Raw genomic sequence first — 17162 nt, forward strand, 5'->3', positions numbered from 1 at the left:
TATATAATACAATACTCAAAAGTTTCTATTATAAAAAAAAAAAAAAAACCTGCCCACTATCTCTCTATCTTTTAACTAGCCGGTAATACCCCATTTATACTTTCACATAAAAATGGTGTTTCCTATGAGCCGCTCTCAATTAACTGCACCTCTAATTTTCCATTAAAAAAAAAATTATTATTGGTTGTGCATGTGACTAAAATTTTAATCACAACTGTTTGTAATAAAATTAACAAATTAAATGGCTGTGTATTGACACAAATAATAATCACGCTCCATGAAATTTGATCACAGATTTAAAAATATGGCTAAATGCGTTTGTACTAGTCCTTTTATCTTATAGAGAATTATTTTATTCTTATCTTATGTATTGACTTAAATTTCATAATATTTTCTTCCATTCTTTTTCCTTATCTTATGAACTTATAATGAGTTCAGTTTAGTTTTGTTGGTTGTATTTGTAGTTTTGTACTATAATAACGCATTTCAAATGGATGCATTCCAAGAATTTGAATATTTAGTTGCGTGGATTTTGAATGCAATGTTATTCATTGGTCAATTTAGAATCACCATCTAGTTTATATTTGATATATTTAAAAATTGTTAGATCTAGTTGTTTTTCAAATATATTGTAAATTCTTTGTCATTATTGTGGCATGTTGTTGACTACCACACCTCAGTCGCAACATGTCGCATTTCAGTCATCGCCCAATGCCACCCACTATTGATTGCCAACCACTAACTGTACTTGCTGGCTTCCGACTACTAACAACCACCATCGCCACTAATCCCATCAGTCGTCAACAATCACTGGCTGCCGTTCCCCACCATAACACAACACCATCGTTGTGTAATAATTCAAATATTTTTTGAATGATTTTTTAAAATGAAAAAATCTAAATTTTAGCATCGTGCCTTGCAGAGGAGGAGAGAGAGAAGGATGTTCGGGGCTTTTTCATCAGTTAGTTTTGTTCAGAGATTTCTTCTATTTGTTTTCAATAACTCAAATCTTATTTTAGTTTTTAATGATTTTGATTGTTATATAAATTTTCTTGTATTGAACATAATTGATTATTTCATACTGCATTTTAATTGTGACATTTGCGTAAGCAAAAAAGGCTGGCTGTTAACACTATAAACTGGGTTGGCTGTTAAATTATAATATATGAGTAGGAAGGTTGGTCAATGGGCTCTCCTTTTATTTGTTATTATTTACATTGATGATTTACAGAAGCTCTAGTAAATTCTAAAAATGATAAATAGACAATTTTTTTGAATTTTATTATGGGACGTTAAAACCACCGCCCAACACCATCACAGAGCTTTATACTACATTCATTTTATTTCAAACAAATTAAAAAACAATAATCACATACATTTATTTTACATTCATTTAAACATTTCAAATGCACCGCATGTTTTTGCATTAAACTCATTTTTATTGGCCATTTCTTTTTGTGCAAACTAAAATTCACCTTAATCTCAACTTTATTAAGTTTTCATTTGGGACGGCTTTCTTACTATTTTCTAAATCAAATTTTTAGTACAAAAATTTTTAGTTCAAAAAAATTATTAAACTAACAAATCATTAAAAAAAAGATTTAAAAAAAATGTCCCAATCTAAACTTAAATATATAATACAATACTCAAAAGTTTCTATTATAAAAAAAAAAAAAAAACCTGCCCACTATCTCTCTATCTTAGAGGAGCACGTCAAAGAAATTGAAAAGAAGGAACCCCACCCTGCCAATCTGATTTATTTGAGAAAGAGATTGATTGGAATTCCCACTTCATTCTTTCTCCCTCAGCTTCCCCTTAAAAAGTTTAAGATTCTGAGGAAAAGTAAACCCCACCCACACACACGAGACTTTCTCTCCCTTCCTTTTCTTTTAATTATTTATCTCTAATTAATTTTATTTACAAATTTTAGAATTATAAAAAATTTATTTACAATTACTTAGAATATTTTACTAATTAATAATATCATAAACTTAATTACAGATAAATTATCATTAAATCAATTACTAATAACATAAAACAAATCTTATATAAGAATAAATACTTAGCTTAAAGAATATCATTAACAACTCATATTTATGATCAGCTCTCCACTCAGAATGAAGAAGCATAATGCTTAAGCTAAAGCTCATTGATTCCTTCCATCTGTTTTAATTGTTTTAATGCACATTAAATAAATAAATTCTCATCTGAAAGAAAAGTCTTAAGAAATCCTCTCTTGATCTCTTGACTATTGACCAGTACTTTCTCTCTCTTCATCCCTCTCTCTCTCTCTCCTCTTCTTGCTAATATATATCACAAGGATTAAAATAATATAACCCAGATCGCTTACTATTATTCTGTGCTGCTCTTGCCCTCCATGCTCCACATCCTCTTAGCGTCTTCAATGTCTCCCTCAACATTATTTATTAGACATAGTTGGAAAAGATAAATAAATATGAGCAGAAATTAAACTAGCAGATCAGTATACACTACTAAGAGAAGCATAAATCCTTCCATGCTTTTTGTCTTTGATGCAGATAATTAGCTTTTGGTTCTCCATTTCATCCCTTCTTCCCCTTTCCTATTTCTTGCAACCTGTCTCTCTACATAAACCAAACACAACTCTAAGACAGAAGAAGAAGTACTACTACACTTCTTCATATTCTTATACCCTTCTGCAATATCCGAGCTTCCAACATTCTTGTCTTTGATGCTAGCTTGATTGCAAGTTTGGGAGGTAATTAAGAAACTTAGATCGAGCATATAATGCAAGTTCAAAGAGTGTTCATGGAAGCTGGCTCGATGCCGTCGCCGCCTGATCTTTCTCTCCACATTAGCCTTCCCAACAGCAGTCCCTCACTTCGAGAAGGCGCCGCCGGCGTTGCAGATGCGCACACTGAGCTTTCCCTCGCAAGCCCGCCGTCGATTTCTGACACCATGAGGATATGGAGAAGGCAAGGCCGAATGGCGTCGCCGCCGCGAGAGCTATCTCCGGAAGGCGGCACGAGGCCGATAAAAGGAATACCAATCTACAACAGTAGTATCAGCAACAATAGCAACAGCAACAACCCCTTCAATTTCCTCACACAAATGCCTTCTTCTTATCAATCCGCATGGTCGTCGGCCTCGGAGACACCGGCGTGTTTCTTGAGCCCAATCGCCGGTGTGCCGCCGTCTGGCTCGACTTACAACCATGGCTTTGTCGCTCCATTGGCGAGGTTCAACTCGATGCCTGCCAATTCGGCTAAATTTTATGGCCAGCAGAGCTATGATTACCATCATCTTCTTCATCATCATCAGCAACAACAACAACAATTTGGCTTCGGTCCCTTCGAGGCACCGAACAGTCTAATGAGATCCAGACTACTGTCGAAGATCACGACGAAGAGGAGCATGAGAGCTCCGAGGATGCGGTGGACAAGCACACTCCATGCTCGATTCGTCCACGCCGTAGAGCTCCTCGGCGGGCATGAGAGTATGCTCTAACTATACATATTTTTTCTCTTATCTTCAATTCCATGTTTGAAATGCTTTGATCGCCATTTTTTTTTTCCTTTCTTAGGAGCTACTCCAAAATCGGTTCTTGAGCTCATGGATGTTAAGGATCTCACTCTAGCCCATGTAAAGAGCCATTTACAGGTGTGTGCCTGTTTCTTCTCATCTAAGTCTTTCGTGTTCTTCCTTTTTTAGATGTTATAGCTCTTTATTTCAGCAAAAACAGCTTTTATGAAAGTTCTTATAATTTCTTCTCACAAAAAGTTATATTGTAGCTAGCTTATCCTATTTTATAAGAATTTTTTTAAATGCTTAAAATCTTGATAGAATTATTAGAGTTTATTATGAAGTCTGATATACAAATTAAATATAATTCTTTAAATCATTATAAGCTCTACTAATTAATAATATCATAGTGTCCAAAAAAACTCAGAAACGAGTATCAGTTACTCTTATTTCTCAAATACAAGTGCTGAAAATTTATTTCATACAAATCTCCATTTTCTCCCTAATACTGTAGTAATAGAAAAGAAGCCATCCTGTTCTGTATTTACTGCAAGGTGTTGCAGATCGAGTGAATAACTGACTGAATGAATGCAGATGAACAGCAACATGAAACGTGTAGATAGAGAGAGAGAGAAAGAGAGAGAGGGAGGGAAGGAGGGAGGGAGAGAGAGAGAGAAAGAGCATCATTTGGTAATAATAGAGTCAAAATAAATAAAATGACAAGAAAGAGAGTCAACCTCGTGAACAACGGGGGGTTGCAGCGAGGAAAACTGGCATAAAAGGAAAACATTGGAGAAGGAGTTTCTTCTTCTTTTCAGATTCTTTCTTTTGTTTGTACTAATCACGCTTCATTTCTCCTTCCCATTTCATTTCCATTTCTCTTCTCTTTCTCTCTTTAATGCATTCCCCTCTGCTCCTTTCTTTTACCACTAGATGTATAGAACTGTGAAGACCACTGACAAGGCTGCAGCTTCCTCAGGTACCAATACTTAAGTTATTTTCCTCATAAACACATAATGATCATATAAATAGATATAATCATTCTTCAATCATCTCTTAATTAATGAAGGCCAATCAGACGGCTCTGGAGATGAAGATCTCAACTTTCGACGGTTGATGGATAACAGAGGAACTCATGACACAGACTCTGCTTCAAAATGGAGCAACTCATCAAGGTATCCAAATATTTATGTCCCATGCACTTTATAATCTCTCTGTTTGCGTCCTTTAAGAAGAAAAGATTGTGTACTTGTTCTTCTTGCATGGGATAATTAGCTACGTTAACCTTTTATTTAACTTGGTTGGTTCAAAAAAGTAAAAGTGACAGTAATGTGAGAAAGTAAGAGTAACTCTTGATAGAAAGAAGATCAAAGAACTTCTTCGTATAGCATTCATTAAATTCTTTTCAATGTGACTTCCTTTAATTTTTCCTTGAAAGAAAAAATAAATAAATAAAACGATAAACAAATGAAAAAAGGACAATTCCTCGGGTCTGAGCTCTCAGTCTCTTGCATCAGATAAGGCCAAAAAGGCCATCCTCCCTCTCCTTGACTTGAGCGCAACCCTTTCACTTTGGTTCTGTTCTGTTGCAGTATTTTTAATGTGGTGTGATGTATGCTTCATTGCTTCTTGGGTTTTGGTTTGTCTTTTCTTTATAAGTTTTCAATTCTTTATTTAAATTGTTTTGTTCTCCTATCTTTTCACTGCATGCTTCAGCTTACTCTTACCTTGTCCAGCCATTGCATTTACATATACCATATATTGTCTCTTTATGACTTCGTTTGAGACTGCTTTTTTTATTGTTTCTTAAAGCAATTTTTTTAGTATAAAAATTATATTTGTTATATCAAAAAGTTAACTTAATAAACAATAAGAAAATTCATCTCAAACAAAACTTATATATCTTTCTTCGTTCTTCTTTGGTTAAAATCATTGTTAGCAACTTCTTTTAGAGTACCTTAGCTTGACCTGATCTACATTTACTGTGTTAATCTTCATTACTAAATATGGGATTAGAGAGGTGTCGATTCAAAAAGATAAAAGCTGAGTCGTTCCATGCATATTTTATTGATCAAATTCATTTTCAATTCAAAAATTTAGATTTATGATCAATGGTAGATCTTAGATTTTTATAATACGTTATGTTCTTATAAAGAATGATGTGAAAATAATGATGTGAAGTGTAAGTAAAAATATCAAATATTATGAATGTAGAACTATATAATATATCTGAATTTAGCTGTGTTAAAGCTTTTTACAAAACAAGAACAATCATTAACCTAATTATATACAAAATGATTAATATGGAAAAATAAGACTGATAACAAAAATCAGCTAGTTGGCTTGTTCTAGGCTTCAAATACTAACATATTTCACCTACATGAACCTATTACGTCAAGATCATATATAGATTATCAAATCAAACAGAGATGCCTTTGGCACTAACACCTCTAATTTTTAAACATTATCAGCATTTCAGTAGGTTTTCTTGTTGCTGAAACCTTCTAAAAGCTACATGGTTGGAAAGTCTCCTATGTCATTTTACACGACAGGGTGCTTCAATATTTTTGTAATTTTTTCTTTGGTTTTTTATTTGCTTTGGCCCAATGATATGACAATTCATCAGGAGATGCTTTAGTTTGAAAAAAAAAAAAAAAATTTGGCTTGGTTCTCGGTACCCTTTTTCATGAAAAAGAAATTATATTATAAAGAGAAGCTAGCTAGGGTTGGAGTGTGTAGGTGGTCAATGACTTTGTCAAATTTCAGTGAGATTGTACTGTTAAACATATAGTCAATGGTGAGTCATATTTCATGCAAGTTGCACCAAAGAAGCCAAACATGAAAGAAATATTTTATGGGAAGAATTTGAATTTTGGTATTTGAGGTTTCTTATCACATTTATTGTGTAATAATTATTTTTTTTTGAAATATTTCTTCTTTTATTGGGTGAAATGTTTATGAAAATCATACAAATTTTATATGTAGAGTATAATAAGTTATAATATGTTTTAAATTAATATTATTAGAGTAAAATAAAGCATTTTGCTTCATTGTTTTATTTTAAAATTTTAATGTTTGTTTTTTTTATGCATGAAATAATCACGTAAATTTAATATTTTACATCTAAAATTTATATATATATATAATCATCTTCTCCCTCATCGCCTAAGCAAAACAAATTTGAAGTTTAATATATATATATATATATATATATGATTTAATGTATAGTTGGTGAAGAAGTAATATAAAAGTATTTTTCTTGATAGTTCAATTGCTAAATAAATATAATTAATTTAATTTCACCTATGTTATATATTTTTAGTTTACAATGAATATCAAATCAAAAGAATCTAAAATATGAAAATGATTGTTCACTTTCTAACATTTGATTTTGTTAATTTAACATGTGTGGTATGATCTGATAATTTTAGAATAAGATTTTACTTTACCAAAATTTCAATATTAAGTCAACATATTAATCAAAATAACATAAGATAAATACTTTACTTACCTAAAAATTCAAAGACATAAGAAATAGGAAAATGAGAAGTACATTATGCATGACTTTAAACCCCAATCATTAGAATAATGAGAATAAATTCTAAATTTATTAAAAGATTTGTTAGATGTTCTACAATCAATGTCTAATTGTTTTTTTTTATCAGGTGTTATAATTTATTAATTTTTAGTTACATTTAATATTGAGCACATGAGATTTTTAATTTTGAAATGCTAGGATTCATATTAATTTTTCACTATAGAAATTTTAAGCTATATTGATTTTTTTAGCATTGTTATTAAAAATGCTATGAATAATAATTTCTAACAAATATCAATTATAGTATATTCTAATCACATTTGTTATCTTTAGATTACTTTTTCAGAGTTTTATTTTTAGTTGCTTAGTTAAAATTAATTGTGCCAAAGCGTCACATTATCATAAATAATCAATGTTATGAAAATCGGATCATATATAGAACTTGGAGAAGGAGTTGTTCAATGTGAATATAAATTAATATGAGGTTAAATAAAATGAGGTTTAATATAAATAATCGGGGATTAATAGAGGTTAAATAAAATGTTGTAATAAACATTAAAATTATTCAAATATAAGATAAATTATGTAATAATAAAAAATTTAAAAAGTGAATAAATAATTATCTAGATCCACATGTAAATAAAAAATTAAAAAAATTTAATAAAAATTATACTATTTAAAATTTCATTCAAATTAATTTATTATTTTATAGAACTGGTCGGTTCTACAATATCAGGATTGGTTGGACTATTTTAAAACAAACTAGCTAGTGATTCAAATCGATACTTAACAAATGTGGTTTTTGAACCGATAACTTGATCGGTTAGCAATTGAACCGGCTGATCTGATCTGATTTTCAAAAAATGTAATAATTGTGATTGAAACCTTTTCACACCATTAATTACTTTTTTTATATATAATTTGTTATTATAGGAGCTAAGTGTGATTGAATGTTCTATTTAAAGTTTGACCCTTTAATCAATGATTATTTGTGACTTCTTCTTCTTCTCTCTCTATCTCTCTCTCTCTTTCTCTCTCTGACGCAAATCCACCCTTGCTAATGTTTTGATTTCTAGCAACAATTATGAATTCTCAAATTAAACCCTTAGCTATATGTCAATAGTCAAATTCAGTCTTCAAAATGAACCATTCATCAAATAAATTCCAATAATAGTCTGATTAATGAACATAGTCATAATCTTTGCCCCCTACAAGAAAACAATCGTGGCTCTGCCCCTGCACACATGATAAACTTATAAGAATTATAGTTTCAATCATGTTTTTGTAAACATTAGGATTTTTTTATGGAAAAGGGTGGTAAAAATTATTTTTATTCCAAAATTTCATTTTAATCATATTAATTTTAAAAGGTATTTCACATCAAATGGGAGATGGTGAATTTGGTGCATAGTGATACTTTTGAACTTTTTTCAAAATTATTTCAATTTAAAATCATCACAACCAACTGATCAAGTACTTCAAAGTAAATAGATAGTTAATTAGATATATGGAAATGGAATCATGCAGGTGTGTATGATGTGTACAAAAAAAAATAATGTGGCCAAAATGATGAAAAAATTATAAACACAATGTAGATTATTTGACTCCATAATATAGAAGAAAAGAAATAAACTTGTATACTAATAGCATATGTAATCCTAATAATGCAACACACCTAAAGTGATCAATAGTGTGTAGTCTTCAAAAAACCAAAAAAAAATAGTTATCAATGGTGTGTAGATTTAGTATATAATATTAACGAATATCTCTATTATAGATATAATTGTTGAATTCATAATTGTTTGTGTATTGCACCTAACTATATTAAGTGAAAAAGAGAATAAAAAAGTAGAGAGATAAAAGAAGATTTCTAAGTGTAAGAAGCTCTAATATTTCCTTACAATATGTTTGATGATTGAAAGTTGCATAAACTGAGCTCACCCCTTCACACCTATTTATGGATTTGTTTTGATGCTTAAGCATTATAGAATTGATTACATACACAGTTATACAAACAATAAAAGAAAATACAATAATTATGTAACATAATCTGAATGTCCGACTTGACGTAATCATTTTTTTTTTTTGAGCTCTTCAGAAGTCGTCGTCTTAGTGTGCATTAATAATCAAGTAATTGAGATGCTAATAAATAGTTAGCTAGCATTGAAAAGTCGCCCCTCTTAGAAGAATCTCATCAGGACTAGCTTAACCATAATATATAGTGAATCTATTCTAACTTTGAGGGTAGCTTTAGAGAAAGATTGGGCAGTCTTTAATTATATTTCTTAAAAGTTGTATTCAATTCACAAAAGAAATAATCACTTTATACTGTTTAAGATAAAATTCAGTACATTTGAGCTTTAGAGAAAGCTAACCTATCTATTGATATGAACAATAAACTCCATCACATCATAAGGCAATATTTATAGGGTTAGTAGTTAATATTTTAGCCTACTTAGAATTTTAGCCACATTTTTAAAACATCACTAGCTTTTTTTTCTTGACAAAGATTTTGTTATTTTTGTTCAGCAGAGGAGCTTGGCTGCATTCAAATGCAAGTGAAATGGATGATCTTAGACCTGCTAACTTCTCATCTGAAGCTGAGGTAATCTATTAGAATATTTTTTAGTTAGGTTTCGTTTAGGACGGCTTTATTAATGCTTCTTAAAGCAGTTTTTTACATGATTCTTAAATCTGCTTTCTATTACAAAAATTTTAATTTTTGTATTAGAAAGTTGCATTAAGAAGAAGTTAGAAAGCCGTCCCAAATGAAGCCTTAATTAGCAATTAAATATACACTCATTTTACATGTACTAATAGTGATTTTGAGCTTAACATGAGCTTGTCCTTGTGCATGCAGTGTAATATGAATTCATCACCAAATGAATCACCAAGGTCACTCAAAGAATTTGAAAACCCTAGCTTGGAATTTACCCTTGGAAGGCCAGATTGGCATAGTTCAGAGCATGATTAGCTTATAATTGTGCAATTTAGTCCTCATGGTTTTGCTCTAGACTTTCTTTAAATAGGTGCAAATAGAAAAGGAAATGAGATGATGGAATGAGTCAAAATTAACTATGTTCATTTGTATGTTGCATGAGTCAAAAATTTCATATTGTTCCTTAACTTCCCAATATTCTCCACTTTCTTTGTGAAGTGTGATAATTGAGTTTATTGTAATGAAAGGTGTTTGGGCTTATGGGTATGCGTGTGTGTTTGTGTGTGAGAGAGAAGAAAGCGATTTTTGCTCTCAAGGGGAATTCAATATCTTGGTTGTTTGCTTCATTTTTTCCTTTGTTATTTGTAATTACTTAGCCTTTTTTTTTCTGTTATTTTCATGTTTGCAGTTTAATTTGTACTATCGACTCTACATTAACAGGCTTATCATGCAAGGTTCTTTTAAGGCATATATAGATGGCATGGATGAAGAACATCACTGTAGCTTATGTTTCTTTTCCAAAGGCCTCGTTTTTAGAATTCTCAGTTCATTTTACAACATAGTTTTATTAGTAGAAAACTATGGTTTTTCATAAGCAGATTTTGTATGTAATCTGGTAAGGCAATTGAGAATGGTTTCAGTTTCACATTGAGTGATTGAAAGTTGTATTGTTGATGTGAAAATATGAGTTTTTTTGTTCTATTTCATTAGATTAAATAAGGTTAAACTTTTAAGTTGATAAAAATTTTAATTTTGGATATATTTAGCCCAACTATACTTAGCTCTTTAGGTAAAATCACATATCATAATAACAATAATGATTGTTGGATTCAAATTTATCCATACCTGATCACATCTTATCCCTCCTCATAATGGTGTGGCACCGGAAGCTTCGTCGGAATCCTGCACTGAAAACCACAACACAAGAACACAAGGCAATGGAACAGTAACTTGATAACTTTGAAATTAGCTACCTCCGCCTCTCACTACAGGCGTCTAATACAAAGCAACAGCAATTAAGGGTAATACGGTAATAACTAAGAGCCTAATAATTATAAAACTAGTGGATTGCAGGACTGTTAAAATAGCAGAGTAAGTGGCCACGGTGGACAAAACCGTTGCAGAAGTCTGGTGTTCTCCATCACACCCATATTAACTGGTACCACATCAGGTGTCTCCGGCTGTCGAAAATTCAGGTTCCACCTGAATGTGTGTTGGCCCCGTATCATCAGGAGGATGATAAGGGAAGATGTCATCTACATTGAAGGTGATGGATGTCTTCATATGATCTGGTAATCCCACGACATAGGCATTGTCGTTAATGCGGCGAAGTATTGGTACTGGGCCGAACTTGCGGGGACTTAGCTTGGAATGGGCTCCGACAGGAAAACGATCTTTGCCAAGCCGAATAAGTACCAGTTCGCCTGGTTGGAATGTAACGTGTCGCCGGTGGACATCAGCGGCCTTCTTATATGAAGAGTTGGACGAAATGAGCTTCGTACGCACTTCGTCGAGAACAGCCTGGCACTGATCTGTCAAAACAGTCGCAGCTTTGTTAGCACATTTCGGTAAAACAGCAATATCAAAAAGGTGGTTAGGGGCCTTCGTATAGACAATGGCGAATGGGCTTTGCCTGGTAGATCGGTTAGGCATTGAATTGAATGCAAATTCCGCCTGACTGAGGGCATTCTCCCATTGTTTCGGTTGGTTCTGAACCAAACATCTAAGCATGTTGCCCAGGGTGCGATTAATAACTTCAGTTTGTCCATCAGATTGCGGATGGTAGGCAGAGCTCAAATTGAGGGAGGTATGGAGACGCTTCCACAATTCTCTCCAAAAGTGACTTACAAATTTGACGTCGCGATCTGACGTTATGCTCCGTGGCAAGCCATGTAGCCGAACTACCTCATTGAAGAACAACCGGGCTATGTTGACGGCATCGACAGTCTTCTTACAAGCAACAAAGTGTGCCATCTTTGAGAATCGGTCAACAACGACCATAATGGAATCAGCTCCCCGTTGCGTCCGCGGTAAGCCCAAAACAAAGTCGATACTGATGTCTTCCCAAATCGAATTCGGGACGGGAAGGGGCGTATAAAGTCCTGTGTTTTGTTTGGTACCTTTGAATTCTTGGCAAATAGCACATCGCTCAATGAATCGGGAGACGTCGCGGTGCAGTTTGGGTCAGAAGAAGCGCGCCTTCATTTGCTGGATCGTTTTTTCTCTGCCTAGATGTGCTGCCATCCCACCGGCGTGGGCTTCTTTTACTAACTGTTGCCGATACGATGAATCCGGAATACACAATGCATTACCTTTGAAAAGATAGCCATGGCGGAGCGAGTACTCTGTGACAGGTTGCATCGCAATACACTGCCGCCAAATGTCTGCAAAATCGGAATCTTCTGCATAGAGCTCTTGAAGGCATTCAAGTCCTGTAATTTCGGTTTGTAACTGTGTTACTAGAGCTGTCCGCCTACTCAGTGCATCAGCCACCCTGTTCTGATTGCCGGATTTATGCTTAAGGACGAACGTGAATTTCTGAAGGAAAAGGATCCACCGAGCGTGCATCCGGTTGATGGTTTTCTGGCTATTCAAGAACTGCAGAGCCTTGTGGTCGCTGCTCAAGATGAAGTCTTGATGCAGCAAATAGTGCTCCCAATGTTTTAGAGCTCGGACAACCGCGTAAAGCTCTTGCTCATATACAGTCCATTTCTGCCTTGTTGTACTAAGCTTTTCGCTGAAAAATTCTACTGGCCGATCGGATTGAGACAGGACTGCGCCGATGCCAACCGTAGACGCGTCCGTGTCGACTTGAAAAGGTAAGTCAAAATTGGGCAGAGTCAGGACAGGAGCATCACATAGAGATTGTTTTATTGTATCCCAGCTCCTTTGACATTCTTCGGTCCACAATACGTGTTTAGATTTCAAGCAGTCCGTAATGGGAGCCATGATGATGCTGAATCCACGAATGAAACGTCTATAGAAATTTGCAAGGCCGTGGAAACTTCGGACGTTGAACAAGCTGCGGGGAATTGGCCAATCACGGATTGTTGCGATTTTGCTGGGTTCGGTAGACACCCCGTCCGCAGAGACAATGAAGCCTAGGAAGTAGACTTTAGTCATTGCAAATTCACACTTAGAGGCATTTAAATACAATTGGTGAGTCCGAAGTGTCTGTAAGACCTTGGCAAGATGCTGAACATGATCTTCGAACGAGGGGCTATAAATCAAGATATCATCGAAATACACAACACAAAATCGGTTAAGATAATCCTTGAGTACCTCGTTCATTAACCGCATGAAAGTGGCTGGCGCATTGCAAAGTCCAAAAGGCATGACACGCCACTCGAACAACCCCTGTTTGGTTTTGAAGGCGGTCTTCCATTCGTCGCCGGGACGAATGCGTATTTGATGGTATCCACTGCGGAGGTCGAGCTTGGAGAACAATTTGGATCCAGCGAGCTTATCGAGCATTTCCTCCACGTGCGGGACGGGAAATCGGAACTTGGTAGTGATCTTGTTGATAGCTCTACTATCAATGCACATTCGCCATTTACTGTCTTTTTTTTGGAACGAGCAAAGCGGGCACTGCGCACGGGCTAAGGCTCGGTTGGATCAACTTCTGCTTCAGCAAGTTTTCAATCATTTCCTGCAATATCTCATGTTCTTTCGGACTCATGCGGTAATGCGGGAGATTGGGCAGATTAGCCCCAGGAACCAAGTCAATTTGGTGCTGAATCATCCGCATTGGTGGCAACTCAGACGGTAAATCAGCGGGCATCACATCCCCGAACTCCTGAATCAAAGCAGAGATTTCTGGTGCCTGGGTCGCTTGCGGTTATCCTGAATCCCGCAGAGGATCTTCTACAGCCACTAAAGCATAAATATAGGAAGGTTGTCCTGCTAAGAAACTGGCTCCCGACACAATGTTAAGAACAGCTTTGTTCTTATTAGAGGTGTCAACCGACACAGGGACATGTGGAAGAAGCCGTATTTTCCTTCCTTTCCATTCGAAGGAATAAGTATTTTGACGACAATCATATATAGCTCCGTTGTCATATTGCCACGGCCGACCCAGAATCATGTGGCAAACGTCCATATCAATAACGTCGCATAGGACTTCACATGTATAGTTCTTGCCAATGGAAAAACTAACTCTGCACATGTCCGAGATAGAAATCTCGACCCCCTTTTTGACCCAGCTGATTTTATACGGTTGGGGATTCTTCGTAGTCTTTAGTTGCAACGCTTGTACCAAGGACCGAGAGACCACATTTTCAGTGCACCCATTGTCAATCAAGAGTTCGCAAACTCGTCCGCCTATGGTGCAACGTGTGCGGAATATCGCATTCCGCTGAGAATTGGTAGGTTGGCGAGGTGCTAATAGTAAGCGTTCCAAGATACATACAACAACGTCTCCTTCATCAGGTACAAGTTCCTCTACATTCTCATCATAATCTGCCGGAATTCTTTCTTCAGTCTCATCATTGTCTCCCTCAAAAAGTTGTAACTGTGGACGCGTGGGACACTCATTTGATTTGTGTCCCTGCTGGAAACAACGGAAACACTTTAAGGTCGTGGGCTTCATGTAAGGATTATCTCGTGGTGGTTGTCGAGGCTTGAAGGAAGCTTTGCCGTCAGAATTGCTGCTGGTACCCGTAGGTAATGCTTGAACGGTGGACTTATTGGAACCCAAACTGCGGGAATCGCTGGGCTGGTCAGGGAGGAACCGTCGCGAGGAGTAACTTTTAGATTGTTTTGATAGCTGCAATTCGACCTTGAGCGCAAAATTAACAGCCTGTGAGAGTGTCCACAAGGAATTTAATTGCAACTTGTCTTGCACCGACTCCCGCAAACCTCCCGTGTACTTGGCAACAAGTTGATTCTCAGATTCCCTCAGATTATTGCGTGCGCTCAACCTGTAAAATTCTTCGGTATAATCACTGACGGTGCGCTGGCCTTGATTACAATGTTGATACTGATGGAAAAGCATCTGCTCGTAATCGGTTGGCAAGAAATGGCCTCGCATAAGCTGCTTCATTCGGTGCCAATTCCGGACGAGTCCCCGTCCTTCTCGCTGCCTGTTCTGCTGTAGTTGCAGCCACCACGCACTAGCACCTCCTTTCAAACGACAAGCGACATACTTCACTTGTTTTTCGGGCGGGATTTCCATGTAGTCGAAAAACGTTTCGACCGCTCTTTCCCAGTCCAGATAATCTTCAATGTGAAGACGTCCTTCAAAAAAAGGAATATCAATCTTAACGCGGAACTCACCGTGATGAACAGGCGGTCGATCCCGAATCCATCTGGCTCCCAGTTGTTCACCAAGTCCTCTTCCTTCTTGTTCAAACAAATCTGCTCCCGTCAGTTGTTCATCATCTTCCTCTGAATCAGAAAATCCAGGATAAACAGTGGGAAGTCCTCGAGGTGTCCGATCGGTATTCACTCGTCCCCGCCGTATTGGCGATGTATCCTCGCGTTCCCATCTTCGGCCTCCAGTGGGTACGCCACTGTTTTGCTTCAACTCCTGTATATCCCTGTTCGTCTCCACGGCAAATCGTCGGAACTCGGCAGCAAGCTCTGTCAACTCTTTCGAGATGGTATTAACTGCTGCTCGCAGATCCTCCTGGCTCCGATCATCGTCAAGAGCAGCTCGTCGGCTTGTTTCGGCCATCACAGTGCGGAGCGGAGAATGGCTCTGATACCAGTTGGTGTGGCACCGGAAGCTTCGCCGGAATCCTGCACTGAAAACCACAACACAAGAACACAAGGCAATGGAACAGTAACTTGATAACTTTGAAATTAGCTACCTCCGCCTCTCACTACAGGCGTCTAATACAAAGCAACAACAATTAAGGGTAATACGGTAATAACTAAGAGCCTAATAATTATAAAACTAGTGGATTGCAGGACTGTTAAAATAGCAGAGTAAGTGGCCACGGTGGACAAAACCGTTGCAGAAGTATGGTGTTCTCCATCACACCCATATTAACTGTTACCACATCACATAAGACTAATTAGAATAGTTGAACAATGGAAAGAAGAGAAGGCTGAGTAAGGAGTAGAGCACTAGAATTATATTACTCACAGTGACAAGTAATTGGTATTAGGTCAAATAAATGCTTTTCAAAATAGTGTTCATAGGATTGGGAAGGCTAAGTAGAGGCTACACCTAATAAATATATGATTTGAGTGCTACAACATATTAATAAGACTTGTTGGCTATACATAGATAGTGTTCCCAATGACACTTCCGACGGCTTCGAAGGATGAGTGGCTCGAACTAATTACTCCAACAAGTGTGGCCTTTAGATAAGGTGTTGAATGGATTACTAAAGTTGATGTTAGGTGGATGTGCATCTCTTGTGTAACAATCTAAAAATTAAAAATATTTTAAAATATGAATTTTTAAATTTCTATTTGAACTGGAGCGCATTGGCACAATACCTGTGATTACTAAAATTGTTGCCATTTTTCAAAAATTGGTTTGGTAATTGGTATTTAATTAAATAGAATAATTTAATAATTTTAATAATAAATATTTTACTTAATAAATTAATTTAAATATATTTTAGTTAAACAAGTATCAACAATGTTTGATACGTCATCTCAAAATTATCTTGATCGGGCACGAATCTCAAGACAAAAGCTAGTTGGAAATTTCAAAAATTAATTTCGGGAGCATATGAACTCCGATTTCAGCGAGCTTATGATCAAACTGAGCATCTCGGAAATACGAACCCAACGACACCAAGATCAACCTAATCCGAGCCCAAATGAGTCCGAATCAAGGGTTCAAGGCGCTGTTGGAAGGTTCAAACCGCAATTTGAGTTATCAAACGGTCTCCGATTTTGACGAGCTTATACTCAAATCGAACGGCTCGGCGAGAGGAATCCAACGAGCCCAAGATCATCGAATTCCGACATTATTAAGACCTTCAAATGTCAAACGAACGGTGCATGATCAAAGGATTCGATATCGGCCGTCCATTCAAACCACTCCCAACTCGCCCTTGATCTCACGCCTATTTACGGGCTATGCCACTCCAGAAAAACTATAAATAGAGCCCTCATTCTACACCAAGGGGACTCAAGTGAAGAGAGAGAAGAAGGAGAGGAGAAAGGGGAGAAGGAGATTCCTCACCTCCTCGACTACCGCCGGAGCTCTTCCTGCCGCCTGAAGAC

The 17162-nt window shown here is 36.1% G+C and overlaps 1 protein-coding gene across 2 annotated transcripts; it reads left to right on the plus strand.

Annotated features, from left to right (window-relative positions):
• The first annotated feature begins 2369 nt into the window (after positions 1-2369).
• On the plus strand, positions 2370-10365 carry LOC110102841 (probable transcription factor RL9). Of its 2 annotated transcripts, none has more exons than XM_020831325.2 (6): positions 2370-3475; positions 3563-3639; positions 4435-4480; positions 4571-4676; positions 9569-9644; positions 9900-10365. In XM_020831325.2, the coding sequence occupies exons 1-6, from the start codon at positions 2767-2769 to the stop codon at positions 10011-10013; spliced, it is 1128 nt and encodes a 375-aa protein (XP_020686984.1). In that variant the 5' UTR covers positions 2370-2766; the 3' UTR covers positions 10014-10365. The 2 variants fall into 2 exon arrangements, with proteins under 2 accessions (XP_020686984.1, XP_020686985.1); XM_020831326.2 differs by having other exon boundaries at positions 9572-9644.
• The last annotated feature ends 6797 nt before the right edge of the window (positions 10366-17162 follow it).

This window comes from Dendrobium catenatum, unplaced genomic scaffold (assembly GCF_001605985.2).
Source record: "Dendrobium catenatum unplaced genomic scaffold, ASM160598v2 fragScaff_scaffold_920, whole genome shotgun sequence".
Taxonomy (NCBI): domain Eukaryota; kingdom Viridiplantae; phylum Streptophyta; class Magnoliopsida; order Asparagales; family Orchidaceae; genus Dendrobium; species Dendrobium catenatum.

Excerpts from the sequence above, each read along its gene's own strand:
- LOC110102841 (XM_020831325.2), top strand. The coding sequence starts at position 2,767 with ATGCAAGTTCAAAGAGTGTTCATGGAAGCTGGCTCGATGCCGTCGCCG. Across the intron at positions 3,640-4,434 it reads ATGTAAAGAGCCATTTACAG|ATGTATAGAACTGTGAAGAC; the intron begins GTGTGTGCCTGT and ends TTTTACCACTAG. Across the intron at positions 4,677-9,568 it reads AAATGGAGCAACTCATCAAG|CAGAGGAGCTTGGCTGCATT; the intron begins GTATCCAAATAT and ends ATTTTTGTTCAG.